This window comes from Ips typographus, unplaced genomic scaffold (assembly GCF_016097725.1).
Source record: "Ips typographus isolate SLU unplaced genomic scaffold, UJ_Ityp_2.0 IpsContig34, whole genome shotgun sequence".
In the NCBI taxonomy this organism is placed as follows: domain Eukaryota; kingdom Metazoa; phylum Arthropoda; class Insecta; order Coleoptera; family Curculionidae; genus Ips; species Ips typographus.
Genome location: NW_028098573.1, coordinates 108,009 through 125,533, shown reverse-complemented (window position 1 = coordinate 125,533; position 17,525 = coordinate 108,009). Strand labels below are relative to the sequence as shown.

Genomic DNA, 17,525 nt, shown 5'->3' with positions numbered 1-17,525 from the left:
AATGATGTGGAATCTTAATAGTTGACATCTTAATATTGTTACGATTTTTCCGTGGGTTTACCCAAGGTCAATCTAACTCAACAATAAATAAATTTATTTACACTTCAAAACACTACGTACAATAATTAATTCAGCTACCAAAAACACTACTACAATTCCACAATTATTCTACTCTTTAAAACTGCGTTGAACATCGAAGATGCTTCTCGGTGTATCGCTTTCTAACGGTGGCCTACTTTAACACGCGCCCGGTCAGATATTGCGGCGTATCGGATCCATCCCGAATCGAGCACTCGTTCAGTAAGTATCGAGCATAGTAGGCCCAAACCGTAACAATATGTTGACTAGGCATATTTGCATTAATTACCGGCAGTACTAAACAACTAATAGTCCTGTTAATTGCCTATATTTTTGACTGAATGGTTACTGTACACATACCCTGTATTGTAGAAGATACTTGATTTATACCAACCACAGACAAATTTACCTTCGAAATAACCAATCCGAAACTTTCGCACAATTCATGAGTAATGAAATTAGATTGAGACGTGACGTGGAGTCTAGCAATACCCTGCAATTATTTGGTTATAAATTGATATCAAATACTGTCACTATTTGGTGGCTTACTATTGCACAATTAACATTATACAGTAGTCAATTCCAGCAGTGTCAGTACTATTAGATGAAATAACAGGCTTAATCAGATTTTTTCTTGTCAAAATGCAATAATGTACTATGCCTTCCATTACATTTTCTGCAATCTTTCCAAACCTTTTGTAAGAATGATCAGCTCTTAGGCAATTAATGCACAGTCTTTGTTGCTTTACTTTCTCAATCCTGTCCTCTGTTAAATTTAAAAAACTGGTGCACCTCTGAATGTAGTGACCTTTAGTAGCAAAAATAGCATTGTGCATTCAGTTGTGCATTAGAAAAGTTTGAGGAAGAGTTACAAGATAAACCTTAACCTCTCTGACAAGAAAATGAATACGAATTCCGACTTTTTGCAGTATGATGTTTTTCAGCATTTTGATCTGTATTTAATTTCAATATCTCCAAGTAGTCAGCCTTGACTTGTAAATATTGATAAAAATCACTTAAAGTTGGTAAAGAAGGGGCAGAATCATTTGCTCTTCGAGACAACTTTACCCTTTTTTGCTACCATTCCCTAGTTGCAGTCTTATCTAACTTTAGAGTTAAAATATAAATTAGTAGTGTGTCCCATGATGTAACTGGCTGGCCAAGTTTACCTAAACAACCCAGATGTCAAGAAACAGCATCAAGTAAGCTACGAAGACCACCAGCTGTCTCACTAGTCATAATAGGAATGTCAAAAATAGCTCTAACATGATTATATACCAAAACACTATCATTATCATAGCGATCAAGAAGTCTTTTCCAAGCAGACTCAAAAGACGCAGCTAAAAATTCTAAAGTTTGTATGGTATGAGCCGCCGAACCTTCCAAACAAGAACGTAAGTTAAGAGTTTACCTGTGGAATATCTTCCATCAATTGATTTTTATTTATAAGAGTGTCAAGAGTGTACCGAAATTCCAGCCAGGAATCATAGTCATTTATGTCTGTAAACTTAATATTGGGGCCCACAGCCAAGTGAATTTCCCACATTAGACCTAGATGCCCTGATATCTTCTTCAGGTTTAAAAGATGTTGTTTATTAGCATTATGATGAATTAGCAATTAAGAATTTCTCCTGCTAGGCTAACTGATGCATAGTATTTACTTTCAAATTCAATCGTCACCTTATCTGCACTGGCTAAACTTTCATCGTTTTTCTCTAATTAAAGCTGACATTGAATACAACCTGTAAAAACTAAAAACACTAAAAAGTTTAATGCAGTCAATGAGAAAAGATATGTCAAAGTTTCAAATAACAGAAACACGATTTGAAAGGACACTCAGGTACAAAATCGCTGGTAAAATCCACTTGGAGCTAGAAAATGACAGTTTTACGCATATTTTTGAAATCCTCATTTAAGGTACGCGTCCACTAATCGGTATCAGCACGGACGGTACGCATCGCACGAATCGCATTTCCAATCAACTACATAGAATCAAATACGACTGCGTTCACCTATCGTCATCGCACTTCGGCATTTCTGATCGGGATTCCAAAGACGAAATCAAAATCCGATCCCGACGATGCGTACCGTCCGTTCCGATACCGATTAGTGGACGCGTACCGTAAATTTCCTATAAAATAACCTTTAAAAACACTCCAAAATTTGGTACAATCAAGGAGAAAAGTTGTGTCAAAATTTGAACTGCCAGTGTTAATAAAATACCTTATTGACGAGCTGCCACTGGTTAATCCCAGACGACCCTGGGCGTGCTACGCAGTAACGAAATGCTGGCGGTGCGACGTAGGTCGAAAACCGACGTAGGTCGAAAACCGAATGCGATCGGGCAATGTCGTCTCGCGAACCATAACGATTTGTAAACGTTTCTCACTTTTTTTTAAATATTTTATAAGTTCTTTAATATACAGGGTGATTCCAAAGTTGGTGCTTTCCTTTCACCTGCGAATAGGGCTTCAAAAAATAAGGTTTTTTTTTCTTTGACGCTTTTTCGAAATATGAACAATAACGAAGATACAGGGTGTCAAAGTTTTACTGAAAAAATTAAAATTTAATGGTTTTGGCCAAACCACTTAAAGTAATTAGACAAAATTTTGTACGTGTCAGTAGCTACGTGGAAAGGAAATTTTCCAAGAAACAACAATTTCTTTGCGTTTACCAGTGGCGCGCGTACAATTTTTTTAAAACATTTTCGAAAAAAAATATTACCCTACTGGCTTTTTTTCAACATAAAATTCATTATTAAATTCCTTGTTCGATTCTAAAAATAAAACCCCTTTTATTATTTTTTGCTACGACGCACCGCTTTTGAGTAAAAAAATAAAAACCGTCTTAATGCGTGCCTAAAATTAAATGCTGTTTTAATTTAAAATGACAAATTATTAAAACTTAGTTCAAAGGCGGCTGAAATCTTTTGTTTATGTTTATGTCTGTTTATAAAGAATAACCTGCAGTTAGTTAAAATTAAATTTAAGTTATTTTTTATTTGGTTTTTTTTTTTCAGTAAAATTTGACACCCTGTGTCTTCGTTATTGTTCATATTTCGAAAAAGCGTCAAAGGAAAAAAAAAAAATTTTTTTGAAGCCCTATTCGTAGGTGAAAGGAAAGCACCAACTATGGAATCAACATCAAGCTGTGCATGGTAATTTGAAGTGAAAACTCGGACAGAAGTGATGAAAATAACCAAATAAACACCAAGAAGACCTCGGAAAGGTTACCAAAGTTAGAGCTTTTAAAATTCAATGGTGATCCTCAACAATGGGCATTTTTTCTGAGAACAGTATAATGCAGCAATTCATAATAATGATGAAGTTGATGATAACGCCAAGTTTACTTATTTAAAAACGCTTTTAACGGTGAAAGCAGCTTATACTGTTCAAGGATTAGCCCCAGAAAAAGCATGCATCAGGACGCTATTGATCTATTGCAACAAGAGTTTGGCAATCCGGAAAAACTAATAGATGCTTATATTCGAAAGTTGTTAGCTCTACAACCGGTAAAAAATAAAGGGGATATTGCTGGGCTTAGAAAACTGTATAATACTACAACGACAATTACAAGGTCGTTTCAAACCTTAGGAATTAAGCCAAATCAGTATGGAATGATGTTAAAATCCGTAATTTTAAAGGTCATACCCTTTTCATTACGTATAGAGTTTAAGAAACAAGTTTTATTCAAAGAACGAGTAAATTCTAACTTAGTTGTCGATGATCATTTGGAAGATGGTTCAGAAAGTTCTTAAAATTAATTATTATTTAATTATTTAATTATATTAAAACGACTTAAAATTGCTAGTAGTGCAAGAGTATTTTAAAAATATATAATAAAAAATGGTTGTGCCGAACTGTCTCCATTACAACGGATAAAACCAGAATGCATCAAAATAAATCCATTATTTAACGTTTTTAGCAAGTGGATTAGAGTTTTAAGAGTTACAGCTTACGTTATTCGTTTTAGTAGGAATTTGAAAAGGAAAAAACCTGAAAGACTACTGAGATCATTAATCGCAGATGAATTACAATTAGCAGAAAACTATTGGATTAAATACATACAATACTCTGCATTTGGAACAGAAATAGAATCTCTGAAAAAAAAACAACCATATTAGTAATAACTCGACCATCTTAACGCTGAACCCTAAATTGAATGAAAATGAAATTTTACGAATTGGAGGACGACTACAAGAGGCGGAATTGCCGTATAAAATAATACATCCAGTTATTTTACCTGCTAAGTCCCATATTGGAGATTTACTTATTTTGAATTGTCATTTCAAAATTTCAATGTAGCACATGGAAGAGTCAATGCAACTTTGGCCGAAATACGAAAAGAATATTGGATGATAAAAGGATCTTAAAGAATTAAATTCATCTTATCAAAGTGTGTAACGTAAGAAATTAAAGCAGAAACCAACAGCAGTACCTTTTGCACCATTACCTAGTGATAGATTCACGTCAGCCAATCCCTTCAAATGTACCGGAATTGACTTTGCTGGACCTCTCTATGTATCAACGGACAATACAAAGGTCAAACTTTCAAAAGAGCATCATTAGAAATAACTACTAACTAACACTTTTGCATTTCCTAAATCATAAATAAATACAAGATATGACGTCACGATTAAATATAAAATGGAAATTCATTGTCGAACGAGCCGCATGGTGGGGCGGATTTTGGGAAAGAATGGCGAAGATTGCGCTCAAGGCCTCTCTAGGAAAATCTTCTGTGTCATATGATGTACTAAAAACCATTTTAATAGAAGGAGAGGCAACAGTTAATTCACCACCTTTGACATACATCGATAACGATCCAAAGAACATAATTTTGACACCTGGAAATTTTTTACTGAGTTGTAATAATACTTCTTTAGGCATAGATATTGATAAAAAGGCTGTTAGTGCCAAAAAGATTTTACATCTTTGGCAAAAAGGGGAGAATTTGTTGAAAAGATTTTGGGAAATATGTCTACGGATCATCTTCAGCAGTTAAGATCAGCCCATTATGTTGAAAAACCTGTTTCAGAAAGAAAATATGCTGTTGGAGATGTGGTCCTACTATATGAGAAAGGATTATCATGTCAACAATGAAAGTTGGTGCGGATTACAGACGTGTATCCTGGACGAGATTGACGTATAAGAGCTTGCCAGATTCGGACTAGTAACGGTACACTCTTAAAACGTCCTGTTCCTATGTTATTTCCTCTGGAAATCAATTCGGCGGGGGAGGATGTTGAAAATACCTTATTGACGAGCTGCCACTGATTTATCCCAGACGACCCTGAACGTGCTACGCAGTAACGAAATGCTGGCGGTGCGACCGTGCGACGTAGAAACTATTTTTAGTTAGTTCGAAAACCGAACGATAACGATAACGATATGTAAATGTTTTTCACTATTTTTTAATGTTTTATGTTAAGTTATTTAATATAGATTTATTAGGAATCGTGCGTGTGTTTCATTTAACAAAACAATTCACAGCCAGGAACATAATTTGAAAAGACAGTCAGAGACAAAATTGCTGGCCAAACCCACTTGGAGGGAGAAAATGACAGTTTTAAGCTCATTTTTGAAATTTTTACCAATTTTCTATACAATCATAAATTCAAGGATAAGATTTACATCGACATACTACAACCACAAAAGCAGCAGACATGGTTTTATAAATGGAGACTCCCCCTTAATCCCACTAATAACCAGCTCCTTTTATGCAACCACAATATTAACGCAGACTCTACTACCATAACAGCAAATGGCCACATAACTGAACTAAAAAACGACATAAAGTTCTTGGGAATTACTTTTGACAAAAAACTAAAATTTGAAAACATGTACGAGACATCAGGACAAAAATTATCAGAAGATCGAAACACTTCAGATCTCTAACGTGCAAAGACAAAGGAATCACTACTAAACCAGCCACCACAATTTACAAATCTATTTGTCGACCACTGTTGGATTATGGAAACATACTGCGGGCAAACGCAACGGAAAGAACTATAAAACAAATACAGACAACAAAACAAATCTCACTGAGATTAATTACAAAAATAAGATATCCCAATAACCCGTTACATAATCCATCCAACAAAATTCTATACGAGCGCACCCAAATACCCAGAATTCTGGAAATACCGAATCCACTTTGCTTAACAAGACAAACCGGTACTCTTCTAATTCCACTATCCTTCTTGTACTTTGTAGTTTGTAAGAACATAAACATAATTTGTAATAACTTTTTTTCCATGTAAATATTTACTTAGTTTTTTTTTTGGAATTTTTTTTGGATAACATGGGCAGAAAGACCAATAGGTCGAGAGCCTAGTTCTGGAATTTCTAGAAATAAAGATGATTTATGATACAGTAGATGATGATACAGTATATCCAAGATTCGATTCTCTATACAGGGATCTCGCTTCCCGTAAGAGCTACTGCAAAGGTTAAATGGGGAAAGTTTTAGAGAATTTGGCAATCCAACAAAAAATATAATAATAATCGTTTTAAAAATATTTAATTTTTGCTTCGTTTTTGAATTATTTTCGAAAAACCGAAAACTGCCATTTTCAAAAAAATGCTGTATTTTTGCTAATTTTCAAAATTTTAAAATATGGCTTGAACATTGTTAGAGCAACTTTTTAAGGACTATTTTTCTGTGTATTTCGTTTTTAGTTCCGACGTTTCGGTCTCGAGATACCACCATCAACTTTTTTTTCTTTTGGACGCCATTTTGTTTTTTTATCTAGTTAAAAAGAGCACGTTTTTTGCATTAAAATAATGTATCACATGTTACAAAAAAATTTACTTTTATGTTCAAAAAGCTAAAAAACAGTTTGATTTTAAGTTGGCTTTGACTTAGGTGGCCATTTGCCGTAAAAATACATTGTGGAATATGACAGTCACATTTATTTTGAAAACAATGTCATTGCATTAAACGGTTCAATCCCATGGCCAGCTAGATCCCCAGACCTATCTTCTTTAGATTTTTATCTTTGGGGTCATGCTAAGAATGAGATTTATGAGTTTGAACCTCCTACAAATGTTGATGTTCTCCGAGAAAGGGTAATAAATACATTTGCAATGATAAACCGAAATACACTTGGCAGAGTCATAAGTAGGGTGCTAACGAATTGCGAAAAATGTCGACGAGCAAACGGGAGACATTTTGAAAATTTACCAGATTAAGATTAAGTTACGTTTAATAAATAAACGACCTTAATTACATACTACATTTTCATCATTTTGTAATCGTTTAGATTTTGCATTAACGTATTTTTTAGAATTACTGTTTTTTAGCTTTTCTAACATAAAAGTACATTTTTTTGAAACAAAAAACGTGCTATTTTTAACTACATAAAAAAACAAAATGGCATCCATAAGAAAAAAAGAAGTTGATGATGGTATTTCGACATCGAAAGGTCGGAACTGAAAACAAAATACACAGAAAGATAGTCCTTAAAAATTTGCTCTAACAATGCTTAAGCCAAATTTTAAAATTAGCAAAAATACAGCACTTTTTTGAAAATGGTTGTTTTTTGTTTTTCGAAAATAATTCAAAAACTAAGCAAAATATTAAATATAATATATATAATATATAATATTTTTAAAACGGTGTTGGATTGCCTATTAAATTCTCTTAAACTTTCCTCATTTAACCTTTGCAGTAGCTCTTACGGGAAGCGAGATCTCTGTATAGAGAATCGAATCTTGGACATACAGTATACAAAGTGTTTAAAAACACATATTGAAGGGGGTGAGTGCCCAGGCTATGTTATGATAAAAAGTTCCTATACATACCAGGTCTCCAAGAGCACCCTGGACATAGGAGATTAACATGGGAAAACGGAATTTTTTGCGCCTGTACGGTTGATTTGATCCCAATCCTAATCGGTCTATGTACCTATTCTGTATACGTAGGTCCGCATACACTTTTCACACTTAATCAGATACTTGATGATAGATGTTTTTTTTTCTCATTTTTACATCACTTTTTCGCTGCTCGAAAAAATTTCGATGGGACCTACAGTTTATCGTGGGTTCCGAACTACGGTCCTCGGTCATATTGCTAACTAGTAAATGACCTACCGACTAGGTGTGTGATCCTACACTGTTTTTCTCAAATTTATTTTTAATATTTTTCTTCCCCAAACTTATATTACTCTGCCGGAGTAGTCCGGAAAAAAACATTTTGCCGGACTAGTAACGTAATGGATCATTTTCTGGCCTAAAACCGACTACGTAATAGAGCATATTGTTACTGTTTGGGCCTACTATGCTCGATACTCGATGAAACCGATGCGCCGCAATATCTGGCCGGGCGCGTGTTAAAGTAGGCCACACTTAGGAAGCGACACCTGGAAGCATCTTGAATATTCGAAGCAAATCGCGAAGCGTTTTGCGGTTATTCTAGAACGTGGTTTGCGAATATAAAAGACGCGGTGTCGACCGCGGCAGTAGTGTAGTAGTAGTAGTGAATTTGGGAACGCGGTAAAGTTTAAATAGTGGAATAATTGTGGAATTGTAGTAGTGTTTTTAGTAGCTGTGTTAATTATTGTACGGAGTGTTTTGAAGTGTAAATAAATTTATTAATTGTTCAGTTAAATTGACTTTGTGTAAACCCACGGGAAAATCGTAACAATTGGTGTCAGAAGTGCGATCAGACTTTAGTGCGACGTGAATTGGAACTAAACTTCGGGTTAGAGACTTGTGTTCAGAACCGGACTAGAGATTTTCAGAACAGTGGTGTGTTAAATTTATTTTATGCCAATAACAAGACGTCAAAGTGCAAACATGGAGGCCCAACTTGTAGCTATTATGGAAATGCTTAAACAAGAAAAGGAAGAACAAGAAAGGATTCGACAACGAGAAGAAAGAATTCGACATCAAGAAAAGGAAGAACAAGAAAGGATTCGACAACGAGAAGAAAGAATTCGACATCAAGGAAAGGAAGAACAAGAAAGGATTCGACAACAAGAAGAAAGAATACGACAACAAGACAAAGAAGGAGAAGAAAGAATTCGACAACAAGACAGAGAGCGGCATGAAAAGCGTAACGTAGAAATATTGAAAGTTCTAGCGGGGACCAAGACAGAAATCCAAGAGTATGTAACCCATAGTCTCAATAAAATTCAGAATAATGTTCGGGAGGACATTAATAAAATTCAGAATGATGTTCGGGAGGACATTCATAAAATTCAGAATGGTGTCAAAATAAAGCTACGCGACTTAGAGCGGAAAATTGACAGCAGAAGAGTCAACTCTACAGTGATCACCGGAAACGGGCTCAACAAGATCAAGCCTCCCACATACGATGGTCAAACTTCATGGGCAACGTACCAACTCCAATTTGAGGCCGCTGCAAATGCAAATGGATGGAGTAACGAGGAAATGGCTGTAGCACTAATAGTGGTATTACGAGGACCTGCATTGGAGCTGTTACAGACTCTGTCTATCGCCCAACGAAGCAACTATGAAGCATTAGTAGCTGCATTAGAACGTCGTTATGGGGATCAACATAAGAAAGGACTGTATCGAACGCAATTAATGGCAAGACAGCAGAAAACTGGTGAAAATCTAGAAGAGTTTGAAACCGAAATTCGTCGCCTTGTGCATCTGGCTTACCCAGCCGTCCCGGATGAAATCCAAGAAGAACTTGTGGCACAGTATTTTGTAGATGGGATTCGAGATCCGGAGGTAAAGAAATGGCTGAAGATGTTCAAAGGGAACAACAACAGCGAATTACTGGTTCGAGCGCTGGAAGTTGAAGCTGCGTGCAATGACTTAAAGCCAGAGACTATTCAAGAGGAAAGAGTACCGCCAGCCGATCATGTTGCTACATTAATAGATGAAATTAAAGCAATTAGTGCAACAAATGGCAGCATCAGGAAATAGTCAGTCCACACAATTAGAACGATCACGCCCGATCACTAGAGTGGAATGTTATCGATGTGGACGCAAAGGACACTATAGAAGGAATTGCAGACAGCAGTCTCGTTTACCGACCCCGCAGAGTTGGCGTAACCAGGAGCAGGAAATGAAGAATCCGGAAAGACATTTACCGCGATATGTAGAGGATCGTCAAGCTTTGGATAGTGACTTAAGGTACCGGAAAGGACAAATTCATAATGGTTTGAGGATTGGTCAAATCGCGATGGTGACAGATAAAGAGGCTACAAAAAGAATGAAGAGCAGCGTTTCTAAGGAGAACATAATAAAAGGACAGCGCTCAGACTCTGATTTGAAAGTAATCAGAAGATGGTTGGAGAAGGATTTGAAACCGGATTGGCAACAGATTTCCAGATATGGACCAACAGTAAGGGGTTACTGGTTGCAGTGGAATTCGCTTCGACTGCGAGATGACTTAATTACTCGCAAATGGGAAAGTCCAGACGGAAAACACTTTGTTTACCAAACAATAGTGCCCAATTCCTGCAAAGAGAATGTGCTGCGAGAACTACATGACAGTCGCGGAGGAGGACACTTTGGAGTAAACCAGAGTTTGGCTAGAATAAGAGATCGATTTTACTGGATTAACTTCAGAAAGGACGTTGAGGAATGGTGTAAACGGTGTGACCAGTGTTCGTTACAGAAGGGATCCATCACAATTCGGGAACTTGAGAGAGAGAAGATGAAACCAAACAACGACCGTATGAAGATGACACTGGACCACAGACCAACTGGTGGCAATTATAAGGAAGGTGATGCTGTGTGGATGTTTCAACCCAGGAGGAGCAAAGGATTAAGTCAAAGATGGCAACGACACTGGGAGGGACCTTACAATGTGGTAAAAAGGTTAAACGACGTCGCATACAGAGTCCAACGCAGCCCCAAAGGCAAGATGAAAATTGTCCATCTGGACAGACTCAAGAAATACCAAAATACCAGGGATTAGATGAAGCGGATCGGGACGATCAGCTTTAAGAGGGGGGCAGTGTTACGGTTTGGGCCTACTATGCTCGATACTCGATGAAACCGATGCGCCGCAATATCTGGCCGGGCGCGTGTTAAAGTAGGCCACACTTAGGAAGCGACACCTGGAAGCATCTTGAATATTCGAAGCAAATCGCGAAGCGTTTCGCGGTTATTCTAGAACGTGGTTTGCGAATATAAAAGACGCGGTGTCGACCGCGGCAGTAGTGTAGTAGTAGTAGTGAATTTGGGAACGCGGTAAAGTTTAAATAGTGGAATAATTGTGGAATTGTAGTAGTGTTTTTAGTAGCTGTGTTAATTATTGTACGGAGTGTTTTGAAGTGTAAATAAATTTATTAATTGTTCAGTTAAATTGACTTTGTGTAAACCCACGGGAAAATCGTAACAATATTATAATACAGTATGAAAGAAAAATAGTATCGATTGATGTATGGTTTGCCGGTTTGTATAGGTTCATAGAGGTGAGTTTAACAGATGTTATTGTAAATTGCAAAAAGTCTTAAGTAGACAGTTACGCAACTGTCAAAGTTTAATTCTGTCACTTGTGAGTATGTCATAATTTAGTTTGCAAAAGAAACTAGGGATATTTTGTCCAACAAATTAAGGCACAATTGTACAGGGTGTTCCAATAAGCCTGTTTCACGGAAACTATACATAGTGGTGCTTTGGGAAAAAAATTGTATATTAAAGGTGGCCACGAAAAATGCTGGAAATAGTTTTCAGGTTTCTAAATCCACCGCTAGGGGGCATTTCGATACCACTAAAATGAAAAATGCCCGAAAACTTTAACGGCGTAAACGCACTGAGCGACCAGTTGCAGCAACCAGGCCGCTGCGACCATAAATATCATTATTGGTCGCAGTCGGTTAAATAATAGTATATTGTACAATAAGTGTGAAAAAGATGTCCATATCGCACGAGGGCGAAAAGTTGAGCAAGACTAGGGTGATATGGACAATTCGCACGAGTTTTACAGGCTATTGCGCTTCTTTCTAGGCTATTACGCTTACGACTAATTGGAAATACTTACCAAATTTTATAGAAATACAACATTCAATTTTTCGATTATTTCTATGTTAATATGTACATAGTTTTGACGCAATCATTCCAATCAAATCAATAAATTTTGAAACATCACAGTAGGCGTTGCAGCTAAAAAGCCAAAGTTAAATAAACCGATGTCTCGGATTGTCACCGTGTGACAGCTTATTAACTTTCAAATATTGAAACCATTTATAATATATAGGCAATGAAATAAAGGTTCGAATAAACTGAAAACTAAATAAAAAGAATCACTCACAGTTCATAAACCTTCATTTTTCAAGTTTTTTGATGAGCTGAAAGCTATTATCAATTTCCAAGAATATTTGCAGTAAGGGATAGTGACTTTTGTTAATGATTTTGCGAATAATTAGGTATTAATTTTTTCAGGCAACAGGCAAGTTGAATTGTTATTTCTCTTAAGCGAGCAAGGAACCATGCATTAGCAGGCAGTTCTAAATGAGAAGTGAGAAGAAGAACAATCAAGTTCAAATTGCTACTGGAAATAACAACAAACTTCTTTAATCTTTAGTAAAAAAATTAGAATTGTTGATAGTACAATTAGTCAAGGTTATGGCGGTACAAGCAGTAGTTGGTGTAGAATTTGTAGAATCAGGAGCTGATTTTAATGGTTCTTGAGGTGCTTCGCATGGTGCTTTGTGAATTGCCTGCACTATTGGCTGGCCAATCTGTTGTTTCCTTATTAGCGAGTGTTCAATACATGTTTCCATGACTGCTGTAGATTTCCAACCTCCAAAGTTTTTTTGTGTGGAGGTGTTGTCCCCTGCATCTGCTATTATAATAGCTACTGATCGACGAAAACAGTCGCCAGTATATAAATGTTGATTTGGTAGTTTTAAGTATTTGGCAATAAGTTTTGGTTGATTTCCAATTTTGTTAATGCCCACTACTTGCCGAAAGCACTTGCCATTCTTATAATTCACAAAAAATGATTCCATATTTGGTGGTCTTATTAGAAAATATTTTTTTTGATAATTGATAGAATTTACCAGGTACAAAAGATCTGTCTATTTTAGTTTTAGTGTCCACTAGCTTGACTTGAAATTAATTTCCGATGTCCTCTCTTACATGGCTTAATTTCAAATTTCTCAATTCTTGACGCCGACCACCCAGAAATTCCTAAGATTAGTATCATCTAAAACATCTGCAAAGTTCCAACACAGTTCTTGTAGGGAAATCTGAACAGAAAACTTGCCTTTGTAAACAAATACTCCAGGTCTGGAACTTCTTGCAGGAACTTCTAGATTTGGTCCGAAGTAAAAATTTTGGATTTTTTAGCCTTGAAACCATTTGACTGTATTTTTAAAAAAGATAAACACTTGGAATGGAGGTTTCATTTCTTTGGATAATTTTTTCATATAGGCAGTCATTACGTTTTCAGCTATGGTTGTGATAGTGTTTTGCTGGGGCCAATACATACATTTTTGATAAGCTACCTCATATTTTGCTTTGAGCTTTTCTGGAAACAGGGAGTTATTGGTCTCTTCAGCCGTTGCCCGATTGTTAGGCGGTGTACCAATAAATGACTCCCTAGAATCACTTGCAATGAAAGTTTCAGTCATTATTTTTAATATAATGAATATTAAGAAGTATTAGATAAGGTATTGTTTCAAAAGATTATATGGCCAAACATGAAAAACTCAAAACTAAATACTTAATCAAGTTTGACAATTAATAAATAGCGCGGCCACCTTCGCTGATTAAATATGAGCTGAAATTGGTCAATTTTATAACGCACGCTGAAAAGTGTCTGTGATTGGTCTATTTGTTTGTGAATCAATATCAGTTCGTCCGGTGGCAATTGCCTACTTGTCCGTTTTATAAACGGAATGAACCAATAACCATGTAGGAGTAGAAAAAAATATTTAAATGGAATGATATAGCAAAAATACCATGATCGTAATTACCTGTTCACGACAAACAAATTTTGCTATTTAACTTTTTATTCTAAATCTCCATATGAGACAGTTTTTTTCCCAAAGCGCTACTGTATGTATAGTTTCCGAGAAACAGCCGTTTGCACGGTTTATTGGAACATCCTGTACACTGGATAATCTACATACACTTACTCTCATTGTCGAGCTCTGTATACCCTTGGGAGTTAATCATGCCATAATACACTCCTTTAGCCTCCAAAAGGCTGTGATGCGATCCTTCCTCCACTATTTCGCCCTTATCGAACACGACAATTCTGTTGGCGTTTCTGATTGTGGATAATCGATGAGCCACGACCACTTTAGTGCATTCACCACTAATCTGCAAAAAGACACATATACTCTACAGGGTGACGAAGTCACTTGCTTGTGAGTTCTACCGCATCTAGAGCTTGCTGCACCTCAACTTCACTGGCGGTGTCCAGAGCGGAAGTGGCCTCGTCGAGGATTAGTAAGTTTGGCGTTTTGATCAAAGCCCGAGCGATCGCTATTCGTTGTTTTTGACCCCCGGACAGCTGGGTCCCTCGTTCGCCAATCATAGTTTGGTAGGCGTGGGGCAGACTGCAAATGAATCGGTGGGCATTTGCTCTTTTAGCCGCCAAAACTGTAACATTTCATGAATATCAGTGAAGCTGCCTGTGAAAGCTTTCACAAAACCTTGATTATGTAAAATTCAGGGTCATAACTGTCACGTTCGCTTGTTTCCACGCAAAGTAGCTTAAACGGTTGTGTTACGTGAAAATAAAGGTAATAACTGTCCCGCAAACTATTATTAGCGTGATCGTGGTAGGATCGTAGCGTGATCGTGGGCAGGATCCAACTAATTTGCTATCTTGGTGAGCAATTTAAATACCTGGTACAGTCAGGATTGCTTATTTCCAGACAAAGTAGCTAGTAAGGTTGTTTTACGCGAAAATCGGGGTCCAACTTTTCCGCAAAGTACTTTAACCCTATGAATCGATTATTTTCTCTATTCTACGTATAAATCCAACTAATTTACTATCTTGGTGAGCAATTTTAACTGTCGGTACAGCCTCGTTTTTTTTTTATTCGCTTTTTTTCAACCAAAGTAGCTGAGAAGGTTGTTGATACTTTGAGTTAAGTGAAAATTAGGGTCACATTTGTTCCACAAAGTACTTTAACGCTTATAATCGATTATTTCCCGAAACTCACGGCAGGATCCAACTAATTTACTATCTTGGTGAGCAGTTTGAAAATCCGGAACAGTCACGTTTTCTTGTTTCCACGCGAAGTAACTTGGAGGGTTGTGTTACGCGAAAATCATGGCAAAAAGTGTACCAAATAGTATATTAAGTATCAAGAACAGTAAGTTAGACTTTACTGATCGATGACAAAGTTTGGAGCTGTAATTTGTCTGAGATCAGTAAAGCTAGTACTGTTCGTGATGCTTACACTATTTTTGTACGACTTCAACAAAATCATCCTAATAAATAAAAATATTCTAACAAATTTTCTTTAATCCTGTATGTTACTTTCCGTTCAGCTGAACGGTAAGTACAGTAGTTATTTACTTGCCAAAGTTGCCGATGTGTTTTGTCGTACATAAAAGTACTTTAACGCTAGTAATCAATTGTTTTCAGTATTCGAATGCAAACCCTCGGTACAGTTACTGTGGCTTGTTAGAGGATAAAGTACCGGGAATATCGTTGATACCTTGAGCTACGTGAAAATCAGGGTTATAACTGTCCGCAAACTACTTCAACGTAAGAAATCGATTATTTTCTTTATTCTATCAAGAAATCCAACTAATTTACGTTGCTGAGCAATATGAACACCCGGTACAATTTTCCCAAAAACCCAAGAAAATCACCGTCTTACCAATCTCTTCCATGCTAGCATCCAATTTTCCGTAACGAATATTCTCAGCGATGGTGGTGGCAAACAGTGACGGTTCCTGGCTGACCACTCCTACGTTTTTGCGCAGGTAACTCAAGTCGATGTCTTTCAAATTTACTCCATCCACTGTGACCTAACCCATAAACCCAGTTAAAACAACCATTCTGGACAAAAGTGGTAGTAAAATAAAACTTACAGAACCAAAGGTGGGATCGTAAAACCGTTGCAACAACTGAACCATTGTTGACTTGCCAGAACCAGAATGACCCACCAAAGCCACTGTTTCTCCGAAATTGATGCGCAGGTTAACGTTCTTCAAAACCTAACCTTACTTTAATTTGGTGGACCGTGTGAAGCTGTCAAAACTTACCTGGACGTCTGGTCTAGACGGGTATTTGAAGCTAACCGCTTTGAAGATAATGTCGGACATAAAATCTGGATGTCTTCCTTGGGTTTTGCGCTGGCACATTACGCACTTGCTGTCCAGAACCTGGAATACCTTGAAAGCTGCTCCGGTGGACATACCGAAGATCTCCAGGTAGGGTCCGATGTTGCCAAAGTTCCATATGGCAATCAGGGTGGAGAAAAATACCTAAACGTGATTCGGTATGTCAACGTTGTTTTAGTTTCGTGCGCATTGATTCTTAAACCAGTTCAATCATCAGAGAACCCAATTTAAACGTTTATATCCCGCACAAATTTAAATTGATGCATGGAACAAACAAGAATCTAGAAAATCCCAAGGATTTTTGGAAAGTTCTTGAACATTTGAATATTTTCCAAAATGTTTCAAAAAGTTCGAAAAAGTTCCAGATTGTTCTGGACGGTTCTAGAAGATTCTTAAGTCTTCCGAAAGGTTTTATAACCCTTTTCTTAGGTTCTATATTGTTCAAGAATGTCCTGGAAGTTTCTAGGAGCTTCCTAAAAATTCTAGAAAGTTTTTAAGTCCTCTAGAAAGTTCTGGAATATTATAGGATAATCTGGAACGTTCTAGCAATATCTATAAGAGTTTCTAAGTAGCTCTGGAAGTTTCAACAAACTGCTTACACCCATCATGTTGCCTGGAGTATAAACTCGTTGGTTTTCTGGGAAAGCTCGTTCTTCGATGATCAAACCCACTCCATACCAAAAGGCTAGGGCGTAGCAGGCGTAGGCCAAAAACCACAAAAACCCTTGATTCAAAGCATTGAACAGGCATCTTTTAATGTTGTTACTCTTTGCTGAAATGTTTGTTTTGAGCCAGATATGAGCAATGGAATAGCAGAAGCAACAAACCTTCAGCAACAAACTTCTCATATCTGTTGGCTTCTTTCTCCTGACCGTCAAACGCCACCACAGTTCTTATAGAGCTTAACACCTCTTCTGCCACAGCCCCAGCGGTGTTGTAGGCTGCCATTTCTTGTTTGCAATACTTTGCTGAACACTTTTATTCATAAAATAGTAGAAATTAGAGTTGTAGGACGGGTAAAAGTTCAGTTTTGTGTCAAAATTTGAACTGCCAGAAACACAGTATGAAAGAACAGTCAAGAGCCAAATTTTTGCGACGTATCGGGTTTCACGAACTTACTTTTGCGATGTACGCTGACGTCATGTTGTCACATTTTTTAACCCGGTTTAACGAAAGCGAAACACAACTCAAAAGCTGTGTGACAGACAG

The 17,525-nt window shown here is 37.0% G+C and overlaps 1 protein-coding gene across 1 annotated transcript in view; it reads right to left on the bottom strand.

Moving 5' to 3' along the window:
- Positions 1 to 17,525, bottom strand: part of LOC145739659 (ATP-dependent translocase ABCB1-like) — an 80,453-nt gene that overhangs the window by 28,328 nt on the left and 34,600 nt on the right. Inside the window, exons 6-12 of the mRNA XM_081994970.1 lie at positions 17,144 to 17,291; positions 16,916 to 17,088; positions 16,239 to 16,460; positions 16,065 to 16,190; positions 15,851 to 16,001; positions 14,392 to 14,615; positions 14,147 to 14,333 (exon numbers count right to left, since the gene is read on the bottom strand). Coding sequence (XP_081851096.1) covers positions 14,147 to 14,333; positions 14,392 to 14,615; positions 15,851 to 16,001; positions 16,065 to 16,190; positions 16,239 to 16,460; positions 16,916 to 17,088; positions 17,144 to 17,291 — 1,231 coding nt within the window. The remainder of the gene's footprint in view (positions 1 to 14,146; positions 14,334 to 14,391; positions 14,616 to 15,850; positions 16,002 to 16,064; positions 16,191 to 16,238; positions 16,461 to 16,915; positions 17,089 to 17,143; positions 17,292 to 17,525) is intronic.